Consider the following 13,402-nt stretch of genomic DNA (forward strand, 5'->3'; position numbering starts at 1 on the left):
ACTGGACTGCCCTACGCCAGTCTCTTGGTTCCCACCACTCAGACTGTGCTGGGCTCTGCCGGGCCTGCTGCTGTTCCTCACTGTCTTTCATCACCTTGAGCGTTACAGATCTTTCTCCTGAGTCGAGAAGGTTCTCAGCACAGTGGCCCTCAGTTCAAAACACATGCTTTGCTGTAGGCTCTTATTGATGGTCGTGAAGCTCCTTCAACCTCTGTGGGGTTGGCCTTTGTACATAATGTCAAAGCATGGCCCTCCCAGTCATGCCTTCAAATGAGCCAATTCCTGCAAGGTACATAAAATAGACATCCTATGTATTCTCTAAACATGTAATTTGCCTTCTTCCGTGTCAAAGTGGAAGCCAGGCATTAAGGAGGGAGACACTAAACTTTAAGACACCACTTGTGTTAATCTGGGTTGACCAGAGAAACAAATGTATAGATACTTATATGTATGTAAGAAAGAGCTTTATAGACAAGAGCAATTGAATATTGAGAAAATATCCCAGCCCAATCCAGATCAAGTCCATAGGTTTGATACCAATGAACAAATTCCTCTTCAGACTCACGAAACACATGCAATGATGCCGAATGCAGGAAGATCACAGGCCAGTGGGTGCAAAGTCTTGTGGATCCAGTGGTGGTAGAAGCATCTTAGCGCTGGCAGGTTAAATCCTGACCACGGACCTCACAGTAAGTGCTGCCTGATGACAGGCGAGGACAACAGAGAGCTTGCTGTGGTGGGAGGACTTGAGTCAGACTGAGAAGCAGAGGAACCAACTTTCATTAGGTCCGAGGAGACTGAAGGATGGTTGGCTAGGAAGGGGATGTGGAATGATGGAAACCAGGAGGAATGCCCAGTGAGAACTGAACCAAGTGACCAGCAAGCAAGTAACTTGATTAAAGACATGGTTTAGGACATTCTAAGAATAGGGCAATGCTGAACTGAGGAATTTCAACAGTAACTGATCAGATGAAGATGAAGAACTAAGTAAAGGGGAGGCCAGGGCCCTTTTGAGATAGAAGCCATTCCTGCCTCATTTGATGGAACCCGCCCATCTGCGGTTGCCGAGTGCTGTAGCTCATGATGACTGTTCAGTAGGACAGTCAGCGGAATGGTCCCTAGCTCATCTCTCTTCTTGGACTCTCTCAGGTGCCCTGTGCAAGGCCCCTGAAACAGTTTATCATATTTGTTTATACCTCTTTCTCCGCTACTAGTTAATAAGATCTTTGAGAACAGGCCCTCCATCCAACGTATTCTTTTCCCCTGTCATGTAGCACAGTGCCTGTCAAATCATGGGACTCAGAGAATGTTTGGCTGAATGGAGGAGGGGACAAGGCACTAGAAAAGGGGCAGGGGTTTGCCTGGGTGGATAGAGGATGATGCCGATTTCACCTAATTAATAAAAAGGAGAGCTGAGCATTTAGTCCTTAGAGAGAGATGGGCCTGAAAAGCTGTATTCCCAGGAATAATAGAACATCAGAACGAAATGGAAGATGAAGGCAGTAACGTTTATGGAGAAAACCTAGGAAAGGGCCAGTAAGACTATAGTTCTCACTCCCATTACATTCAGGAGAGAGATTTTAAAAATACCACTTCACATACCTCTGTGAAATGTTATGGCTTTACCACTTTGATTGTCTTGGATTTAAATTTTCATTGTGCTGCTTTATTAGCAAGTACAGTCGAACTTTGAAAAGCCTCTACCTGTGTGAGGTAGAAACCTGTCAGAGAAGGGAAACGCCAATATATTTTCTATCGCAATGTGTGATAACAAACCAAATGCACTGTCATCAAGTTGATTCTGAATCCTGACAACCCCACGGGCCAGCAGAGAAGTGCCCCATTGCAAGTCTACAAAAGCAGATGGCCACAACTTTCACCTGCAGAGCAGCTGGTAGGCTCAAACCATCAACCTGTGGGGCTAGCAGCCTAGAACTCAACCACTGAACACTAGGGCTCCTTCAACAAGCAACCAAAGAGTGGTTCAACTACATATACTCTGCCAAACGGTGGAAACTTGTGAGATCCAGAAAACAAGGTAGTCCTATTAAGTCCTAGTTTCTCATAGGCTTCACCACAAAACAGTACCTTAAACATCATCCAGTGTAGGTAAACCCATAGAGACAGTAACTCGATGTATAGATCCGTAGGGATATTACAGGGGATTTGAGGGGCAATGGGGAGCTAATACCGCTGGACACAAGAAAGAATAAAATGATCAAAAATTGATTGTGGTGATGATGATTGCACAACTCTTTTTAATATATTTAAACCACTGGATTGTATCATACAGGAAATAAATGTCAATAAAATGGTACCATGTTAGGGATACATAGGTAATAGCAGGAAAAACATGATACTAGGCAATAGCAGGAAAATGTAGTGGCCTTACCTAATAGCAAATTCTATTAGCAGCTCTACCTGCAAAATATCTGTAGAATTTTGCCTTTTAAAAAATCTATTAGCAATGCTACTGGGTCGTGAGTTTAACCTAAGGAGGTTAATATTGAAATGGGTTAGAAATATTTACATTTTAGCTTCTTTTCAAAATTAGAATTTAAACGGGGTTTCTGTTTTAATAACTAATCTTACAGATACGTGTAAATCTCATAGGCACACAATCATGGCAGATTTTTGTGGGCTATGTTATAAAGAAAGTTTTAAAAAGAAGATGAATTTTCCTTTCTGTGTTAGTCTGCGTAGACTTAGAGAAACAAATCTACAGAAACTCATATGTGTGTAAGAGAGAGTTTTATATAAAGGTTAAATGTGCATTAATAAAGCACCTCAACCCTGTCCAATCCAAGCCCATAAGTCCAATATTAACTCATGTGTCCGACACAGATCTACAAAGTCCTCCTCAAATTCCCAAACCACATGCAGTGATGCCAAATGCAGGATGATCACAGGCCAGTGGGTAGAAAGTCTTTGAATCCAGTGGAGGTGCCACTGGTGCCAGCATCTCAGCGCTGGCAGGGGTCTCCACAAGCTGCTCCAGCACCCAGGGCTGCATCGGGGTAGGTCCATGTGGCTTCTCCTCAGGAAAGTCCCACAGGAAGTGAACCTTGCCAGCTGAGGCAGAGAACTAGCCAAGGCAGCCGCACACTGGTCTGACCATCAGAGCAAGAGACCAGAGAACAAGAAAGGCGAGGCTCACAGAGCCATTTATGTCTCCACCCTTCCCCTTCAATTAGTCCCACATGTGTTTATCGGCCAGGTTGGCACAATAAACCTTAACTATCACACTTTCCAAAGATAGTTTCAATAACCTGTATTTTCTCTCTGGATTTTCAAATAGGTGGAGATTGGAGATTTTGAAAGACCTTTCTCAACTCCAGCCGGGCAGGTTACTAATCAGTGCAAAGCAAATCAAACTCTAAAACAAGTCATAGAGAAATTTTATCCCAAAAGGTATAGAGAAGGCTGTTCTGAAGAACAGTTAAGGTAAGGACTTCTTCTTCCACTTTGTCACACGAGTTTTACAATGATCTGTCAATGTTGTTCAAATTTCATCATAACGATAAGAAAATTGTATATGACTTTATCCTCAAGGCTTTTTAATATTATTTAGTGACAACTGATTATCATTCTTTCTCCTTTAAAAAAATGCCTCTGGAAACTTGAGAATCTATTTTTACAACTGAAAAAAATACTTTTAAAAGTTCATCTTGTTTCAGAAGACCTACTTTTCATTAGATCTTATTCATTCTTCTAAACTAAGCCGAAGGGAAGCAGTGATCAATAGCATGGCTAATTTCATTTCGTATTCACAAAAACCTTTTATTTCTTAGATGGTACAGTATAAACAGATTGGAATATAAATAAACTTTCTTCTATTCTTTTTTTCTAATCATTTTATTAGGGGCTCATACAACTCTTATCACAATCCATACATACAGCAATTGTGTAAAGCACATTTGTACATTCATTGCCCTCATCATTCTCAAAACATTTCCTCTCCACTTAAATCCCCGGCATTAGGTCCTCATTTTTCCCCTCCCTCCCCACTCCCTCCTCCCTTTGAATAAGGAAGACTAAAGAGAAATCGATGCATTTGTTGGTGACAAACATTGAAAGTACGGTGGACTGCCAACACAAACAGGTCTGTCTTAGGAGAAGTGGAGCCGGAATGCTCCTTAGAGGCAAGGTTGCTGAAACGTTGTCTCACGTACTTTTGTCATGAAGAGACCAGTCCCTGGGGAAAGACGTCATGCTGGGAAAGTAGAGGGACCTGGGAAAAGGGGAAGACCCTCAAGAATTGGATTGACACCGCGGCCCCAACAATGGGCTGAAACAGAAGAGCAATTGTGGGGATGGCACAAGCCCGGGTGGTGTGACATTCTGATGTGTGTGTGAACGTTATGAGTCAGAGCTGACCACCCGGGCACCTAACAACACTCACAAGCTTGTATGTTTGCTTACTGTGAATTTTAAAATGGATTCGACTCGGGGTGAGAATGTTGGGTGGAGGAGAGCCTAAGTCTTGCAAAGAGCACCAAGAGTCTGAGGCTTTTGCCAAAGAAGTGGTGTGAAAAGACCAGGGGTGGACAGTGCCGGGGAGAGTCCAAAGGGACAGTATCAATGGCTCACAGTTTTGCAGTCATTGGCCCTGGAAGGGTGATAAGAGTGTTTTTACTTTTGTGTGGTTTCTTTTCTTTTTTGTAGGCAGCTGTGCCAGCGACTGTCCACAAGATGGATGGCCCTCCGAGGACACAGTGCTGCGGATTGTGTACGCATCTATTTGACAGTAGCCCGGAAGTGGCCATTCTTTGGTGCCAAGTTGTTCCTTGCAAAGGTACGTCAGTCAGGGATGCGAAGGAGGTGCAGAATACAAACCGCTGTGTGTATGGCCAGTTCCATCGAGCTCAGCCCATTGAAGCACTAAACGCTGGTTTACCATATGAAGCTTTTTTAACAATAAGGAAATTCACCACATTGTTGTATTTGTCTGCTTAATGACATCTTTTTTAAAGCTGTCTCTCCTTGGCACAGCTTTAATAAAGCTGGATACACATTTTTAATGCTGTCTCTCCTTGGCACAACGGTGCAAAACTCAGCTGCTAACTCAAAGGTTGGCAGTTCAAACCCGCCCAGTGGCTCTGTGGGAGAAAGACTCTGCTTCTATAAAGATTCACCCTCAAGAACCTTAGGGGGCAGTCACCTGGAGTTGCTGTGACCCGGAATCCACTTGATGCTGCTGAACAATCCTACACAAACGAGCCCTCATGGACAATGTAATAACTTGTGTTTTTCATACAAGCCATTCTGATCACTATGCTGCATACAGATAGCACAGGCTACATCCCAATTCCTTATATACACTCTTGACATTCCTTAATCAACTTTAAGAGAAGCGCTTAAAAGTTTTTGTTAGAATTTCAGTTGCTGACTGTCTTAGTCTGGGTACTTTAGAGAAAGAAATCCACAGAAACTCCTATGTATAAGGGAGAGTTTTAGATAAAGGGTAAGTACACATGAAGAAAACATCCCAACCCAGTGCAGCCCAAGCATACAAGCTCAACATTAACACATATGCCCAACACCAGTCCACAAAGTCCTCCTCCATCTCACAAAACACATGCAATGATGCCGACTGCAGGAGGAAAGCCAAGTCAGTGAAAGGGTAATCATCTCAGCCCTGGCTGGGGTCTCCACATGGCTACTCCAGCACCCAGGGCTGCATCGGGTTAGGTCCATGTGGCTTCTCCTTGAGGATGTCTTGCAGGAGGTGAGCCTTGCCAGCTAAATCAGGGAACTGGCTAAGGCAGCTGCACCCTGGTCCGACCATCAGAAAACAAGAGACCCGAGAATTAGAAAGGCAAGACTCACCGAGCCATTTATCTTTAGCCCTTCAATTAACCCCACATGTGTTTATTGGCCAGGTTGGCAAAATAAACTTTAACTATCTCACTGACCAAAAAAAATTGTGGAATATGCAAAATATGCAAAAGCATCAATAAGTTTTCATAATAAGAGATTCTGTTTATTAATATTTCATGGTTATATGCAATAAAAAAGTGAAAAGTTTAGCATTTCTGGTTACTGTTGATTGCACGGTTTCACAATTCTTTTTAATCTAATAGTACTCATTGAACATCAGATTTAGTAATGTTTTTCTTTAAGAGTGTATAACTATAATAATTCTTTCCATTGTAAAAGTGCAAAAGACTGCATAAAGTATATCAATAGAATTTGTTTCATTCTTCCCTGGGGGACGGACAGCGGAGAAGTGGGTGAGGGAGACGTTGGATGGGGTTAGATAAGATAAAATAATAATAATTTATAAATTATCAAGGGTTCAGGGGAAGGGGGAGTGGGGAGGGAGGGGGGGAATGAGGAGCTGACACCAAGGGCTCAAGTGGAAAGCGGGTGTTGTGAGAATGATGAAGTCAACATATGTACTAATGTGCTGGACACAAATGACGTATATACTGATTGTGATGAGTTGTATGAGTCCCTAATAAAATGATTATTTAATTTTAAAAAAAAAAGAAAGTTGATCAGCCTAGAAGCCCTCAGAGTTTTATTAACTAGTAGCTTCGGGAAACAAAAGACAAATAAGGTATAAACATTAGTGTTTCCATGTTGAAGATGAGGAAGTCGAGGCTCAAAGAAATTAAGCAGCTTGTCCTCGTGAACATGTGAGAAAATAGTAAATTTTGAGTCTCAAATCCAGGTCTCCTAAGACACTTTCACACCCCTATCAGTACATCACATTACCTCTTCCCCAACAGATTTTTGAAGTAAGTTTTATTATTATTTAATGGTAAGTGGTATTTGGCATTTAAAGTGAAAATATTTCTGTAATATTCTGCTAAACATTTATAATAAAGTGTACTTTCCCCTCTTCCTAGCCTATAACTCCATCATCGCTTGGAAACACTGTCATATGGTTGGCTGTCCATGAAGATGGTTTAAGCATCTTAGAATACAACTCTATGGTAAGATTAAATTCTAAAGTTTGGTATTCAGTCAACAATCATTGACCTTCCATTTTCTTTTTGTTGTTGTTGTTCTGATTTGACATTCCATTTTCATTGTTCAGTCTACCATAAAAAGGAGATAATGATGCATCATCTAATTCACCTCATTCATGCAAAACATTCTTCCTAACAGTGTATCCTGAGTATCTATTTTACAAATGTGACATGAATATTATTTAATTTTTAGAAACAAAGATTAAAGAAAAATTTGAAGAACAATAAATCTGGTAAGGGTCTCTCATGGACTGAATTGGGGGATACAATTGAATCCACAGATTGAAGGGAATAAAGAAAACATAAAAGACATTCTCCGGGCAGGAAGCAAGCTAGAGGAAAGTACCATTGCTGGTTGGTTGGTAGAATATCAAGGATCTAGATTTTCCAGGGACGCACTCCTAATGGCATCCCTCAAAAGAGCAGCAGTTCCGTTTCAGAATTGTGGATCTTCAGATTGGCAATTCTGCTGTGTTCATTTCCTTTTTGAAAGTCAGGGTCGGCTCGTGGAATGTTGTTAAACAACACGCCCAATGTGAAATGTGACCCGTCACTCTAAACTTTCCCTTTTCAGAGCATCAGATGAGACTTGGGTTTTATGGTGGCTTTCTGATTTTGGTCGTTCATTGAAGAAAGAAGCTTGAAAGTGTTGTACACTGTTAATGATTGTCTGCCCGGGTCCTGCCCGAATACCATGATGGTTTATGAAAAGTATCTTTAATAAAGCTGGATACAGTTTGGCTTGGGAAAAATTTTTTTAATAAGTTTAAAAAATAAATTCATAATTCTTGGAGAAAAATGTAAGGGGGAAGCTATGTGACCTGGTTTTTAGTGATGAGCTATTCAATTCAAACTCACTGCCACCCAGTCATTGTTAATGCATCGCAACCCAATAGGACAGGGTAGAACAGCCCTGTGAGTTTCTGAGGCCGTAACTCTGTTTGAAAGTAGAAAGGCACAAGATATAAGTAGGACCTCATAAACACTGAATACTTTAGTTCATCACAAAACTTTATGGAAATAGTGATAGGACAACCTACAGATGGAGAGAAAATTGGGGGAAGCAGGTAGTCAATAAGGGTTTAATATCCAAATTATATAAAATATTTATACATCTTAACAACAAAAAGACAAACAACTGAACCAGAAAAATGGGCAGATCCTTAATGCATTTCATCAAAGAAGATATTCAAAAACCCCCAAAGGACACACAAAGATGCCCTTGGGGAGACGCAAATAAAAACCACAAAGAGATACTAATTCATGTCCAAGAAAGAATAGGCAGTGATAAAAGAAAACGGGGGGAAATAATAGTTGTCCTTTTTTGGAATTTCCAACCAAAGAAATAATTAGGTATGTACACTGATAAATATATCCAAAATATTTAGTAGAGTATTATTTTACATAGTAACATTTCAAAATGGCTTCAATATGCCACAATAGGACATCGGTTAAATAATTAACTATTAAATCATTAAAATAATATCACACAAATAATGTACGTCTGTTATCCTGAAATATGTCCAAAAGTGTTGTTATATTTAAAAAGCAGAATAGGGAGGGAGAGGAGGGGAATGAGCTGATACTAAGGGCTCAAGTAGAAAGAAAATGTTTAGAAAATGACGATGGCAACATATGTACAACACTTCTCGGCCTTTTGGCTAAGATCAAGTACAACATATGTACAAATGTGCTTGACACAATAGATGGATGTATGGATTGTGATTAAGAGATGCAGCCCCCAATAAAATGATTAAAAGAAACAAACACCAGGAATCACTGTGATACAAGGTTCATATTCCTCAATAAAGTTGAGCTATATAACTTTTTTTAAAAGAGCCCCCAATAAAATGATTTTTAAAAATAAAGAATTAAATAAAGCAGGCTATTGGGCAGTATGAATACCATGGTATCTTATGACATATATCAGAACCTATCAGGTTGAACCATATAGACTACCAATTCTTATCTGTTTCATATGGATTAACCTAGAGAGCTATCTTAAAGGACATATACAAAAATATTCATTGCTTTTCCCCAGAGGCAGGAATATGTACAGGTGCTTTTGTTTTCTTCCTGTATTTTAAAATTTCTCTGCAGTGAGCTGTTTCTGGATCAAAACATATTTTCATTATAAAGGCAAATAATCCCTAAATAATGAACCCACTGCTATGTATTTTAGATCAGAAGCTATATGAGTTTTAGAAAATAATTTTCTGGACTCTGCCAATTATTGGTTGTGTTTTAATGGCGATATGTGTTATTAATCTCTGATCTTCCTTTGAAAGTAAAGCGTATATCACTTATATGTGGTTTGTCTTCTTCTTCCAGAGGCTAATCATTAGTTATGTGTACAAGAGTCTAATGACCTTCGGAGGCTATCAAGATGATTTCATGGTCGTCATTAACAATGCGCTTTCAAAGGACAAACCTACAGAGAAATTGCTTTTTGCCATGGCAAAGCCCACGGTGAGTGGAAGCATTTCCGTCAACTTCATTGCACTAGATGATTTCTCACTTTTGACATTGATTGAGCAAAAGCCATACTTGGGGAATTGGCGAGGGACTGACTTTACTCAGAATCAAGCAGTCCTAGATTATAATTTTTGCTTACTTTATATTCCTAAACCTTCTTTCCTGGTCTAAATATTGGTGTGCTACTACATCTTATGGCTTAAGAGTTAAATGAAATTTGTATAGTGCCTACCCCACTGCTATACAAAAGGTAGACAGATGGCCTGGGTCTAAGTGGTTGGCAGGTACTTTATACACATCATCATATGCGTTTGGGCTTGTTAACTCTATGTTCACAGTGTTTTAGGGGAGAGAGAAAACAAACAAGCATCACTGCCATCCCACCATCAAGTCGATTCTAAGTCACAGCAAACCTGCAGGACAGAGCAGAACTGCCCGTGTGGGTTTCCAAGACTGTAACTCTTGGTGGGAGTAGAAAGCCTCATCCTTTCTCAGAGCACCTGGTGGTTAATCTCTAATAGAATTTATGGAGAACATTTATTAAGTTTTCAGCAAGACGATAACAAGACAAAATCAAAGCACATCTTATGGATGAAGGAGACCCATCAGAACCAGGCCATAATGACATCCAAGGATTTAAACATACCCGGCCACTTAAAGGAGGAGCACTGGCGGAGTAGTGGTTATGCACTGGGCTGCGATCAGAAAGGACAGCAGTTCAAAACCACCAGCCTCTCTGAGAGAGAAAGGTGGGGCTCTACTCCCATAAAGAGCTACAGTCTCGGAAACTCACAGGGGCAGTTCTACCCTGTCTGATAGGGTCACGTCACGGTGCGTCTGCATTGACTTGATAGACAAATAGATAAATAGTGTAAAGCGGCTACTTCAGTGGGACAATGAAACTATCACAAAAACATGATTGATGGTGAACAAGTACATCACACTTACAGGCAGAACCACAGAAATGGGAAAGGGACCATGATTGGGACACAGAGACTGTTCTAGATGGAATCAATTATAAAATTGATTCAGGACCTTCCAACCAAGCCAGTCAGTGTCATGTGGGCCTTAGTATCCCAAATTTCATCCCAGGCAAGTCCCTAAGGGCTAGGCTGCCCCTCCCTGGACTTCCAGGGGGGTGGCATTAATCAACTTTCTAATGGGCTCTGCCTTGAGGGCAAAACTATTCACATTGCCAGTGAACAGTCAGAAAGAATACAGTGGAGGCTAAATCCATATGGAGATTCAGACTGGATTTAGGACGTCCACTGTAACTCTGTAAATCATAGACAAAAAAAGAGAGGTTTTATCGCCAACATTTTATTATCTCATGAACTGCCTATGTAATTTTAATGACTTAAGTAAAAGAACTAAAGAGCTACATTGTATTTTCCTTCGGCTTTTAGTAAAAGAATGAGAAATTGGTTTTCCTAAAACTAACTGTTTTAGCATCGTCAACAAAAAGAGACGCTTGTGTTGTTGTTGGCATCTAATTCACATGCCACACAATTTCAAAGTTCAATCATAGTAAGTATTGTGCAATCATCACCACAGTTATGTTCTCTCTTGTCCTCACTGTTTAGCTCCCAGTGCTCCCCCCACCTCCCTTGCCATGCTCCTAGATAATTTTTTAATCTAGTTACTGTCTCTGGTTTCCTGGATTTCATATACAGAAACCTATATCAAACACACACAAAAGAACCCCAACAACAATGACCAAACAGAAAAATCTCCATCGAAAAGAAGGCAGAAAATCTCAAAAGCAGGAACCAATTTAAAAGGGGTCCAAAGGGAGATCAAAGGATGAGGTGTTCTACTTTAGCCTAACTGCATCTGCCAACCCTTCGTCAGGCCCTCTGCTGACAGGAAGATTATTCACATACTGCACTCTATAGTCAGAGGGAATTCCCCAGAGGCTCGATTCACATGGGCACCCTGCAAATGGAGTTGGGACTGACACTGTCATTCATCGTTGTTGCTAGGTGCCATTGAGACGCTTCTGACCCATAGGACCGTGTGCACAGCACGACAAAGCACTGCACAGTCCTGTGCCGTCTGTCGGAGCCTGCCGACGCGTCGAACGGTCTTGAAAGGGGGAGTGAGGATTAAGGAAAAAAGAGAGACAGAAAGTATTGGGAGGGCAACAGTGAATACCGAAGCCCTGAGTTTATTCTACATCTTCCTTTTATACATGCAGAAACACCCCGGGGCTATATTTTTCTTATTGTTAAGCAAGCACATTGGATACATATCAACAACTCTTATGTTTTTCCAAACCGAGCCTCCTTGAGAAAATTAACCATCCTGATTTCCCAGAACTCGTATACGTCCTTGTTCTTAGTCTCAATGTCAAGCCGCAGAAGCAAACAGCAGATACTGACACCTGGGTCGTGAGACTTCCCAGCTGTTTCCAGGCTGAGTCTTAATGGCCTTCAACAGCCAATCCTCACCATTGCTTCTAGGCCTGCGCCCATCCTTGCAGCCGCTGTCTCAGTCCAGCTCCTTGAAGGCCTTCCTCTTTTTCATTGCCCCTCCACTTTGCCACGTATGGATTGTTCTGACAGTATGCCATCTTTGCCGCTAAGGAGCACTCTGGCTGTCCTGCTTCTAAGACAGACCAGTTTGTCATTTTAGCGCTCCATCATGCTTCCAATGGCCTTCTCCAGCGCCACACTTCAAACGCATCGATGATTCTTCAGTCTTCCTTATTCAGTGTCCAACTGTCAACTGTCATCCATGACCTTCTGCAAACTGGGTGTTCAGAATTGAAGTTCCGATACCCTTCCCTCCTCCAGATTTGTATTTTGTTATTGAAAATCTGTGGATCCCACAAGCATGCTGTCGTCTTGTGCTTCTTCCTTGTGGACTTGATTAATGCCTCACTGAGACAACTGCTTGTTTTAGGGCAAAAAGTTAAGATCCCAGAAGCTATTCTTTCTGATAGCCAGGCACCATCTGATCTCTTCACCACTCTGCTGTAGCGCCCTTATCTTCTCAGTGATCTCGCTATGAGATCAAGTATCGAGTTTAGAGGAGGCCCATATCATAAAGAATAATTGCTCTTAGATTAGGGCTACAATTGGCCAATGGTATCGAATTTAAAACACTGTTGAGAAAAAGAAATTATACATGTATAAGTCAGTTTTAAGAACGTAATATAGGAATTGTTGATTTGTACAGATTAAAAACTTAAGCGATTGAGCACTATTTACACAAAGAGGTTTAGGGATAAGGCAAACTTTCAATAGCATTCACAAAGGCAGGACCTGCTAGACTTTAACACATGCCATAAAAAAGCAAAGACAACATGAAAATAGTAAGTGTATTGTGGTCCTGGGTCACTCTACATTGGGTACTCTCAAAGTTAGAGATGCAAACCACAGCCCAATGACCACCACCTCCCCAAACTGGGATAACGGTCACCTGCTTTTTCTCATACTGAAGCGTTGCAGCCTTAACGCTAAGGGAGTATTTTAGTTCTTTAAATATGCCATAGGTTGGAAGAAGCACACCAGCCTGTGCGATCATGAGGTGTCGAAGGGATCAGGTATCAGGCATCATCAGAACAAAACATCATATCATTGTGAATGGGGGGGGAGGACGAAGTGGAGACCCAAAGCCCAATTTCTGCTGGTGTAAGTAATGAGAAAATAACCAGGCCTAGATGATACCAGGCCTGTAGATGCTTTCTTGTTTGTGTATGGCCGGATCAATACCAGGCCAGATTCTAGCAGCAAGTGACCTTGAATCTCCCCCACCCATGCGGCGCTGACCAGAGCTGTTTGAAACAACTAGCAGCGAGTGACCTTGAATCTCCTACACACACCTGCGGAGCTGACCAGAGCTGGCTAATGACCCGCTTTATTCTCGACCCGCTGCTCTGCACCCAGCACTGGCATGGCCCGTTTGGCTCAGTGCCCGCTTTGCTCTCAACCCTTCACTCTGCACCC

The 13,402-nt window shown here is 41.5% G+C and overlaps 1 protein-coding gene across 1 annotated transcript in view; it reads left to right on the top strand.

Moving 5' to 3' along the window:
* PLEKHH2 (pleckstrin homology, MyTH4 and FERM domain containing H2) overlaps positions 1 to 13,402 on the top strand; it is a 128,030-nt gene that overhangs the window by 111,840 nt on the left and 2,788 nt on the right. Inside the window, exons 25-28 of the mRNA XM_013003918.2 lie at positions 3,299 to 3,444; positions 4,666 to 4,795; positions 6,855 to 6,941; positions 9,309 to 9,446. Coding sequence (XP_012859372.1) covers positions 3,299 to 3,444; positions 4,666 to 4,795; positions 6,855 to 6,941; positions 9,309 to 9,446 — 501 coding nt within the window. The remainder of the gene's footprint in view (positions 1 to 3,298; positions 3,445 to 4,665; positions 4,796 to 6,854; positions 6,942 to 9,308; positions 9,447 to 13,402) is intronic.

This window comes from Echinops telfairi, unplaced genomic scaffold (assembly GCF_000313985.2).
Source record: "Echinops telfairi isolate 266 unplaced genomic scaffold, ASM31398v2 ScPeMD7_7475;HRSCAF=8513, whole genome shotgun sequence".
NCBI lineage: Eukaryota > Metazoa > Chordata > Mammalia > Afrosoricida > Tenrecidae > Echinops > Echinops telfairi.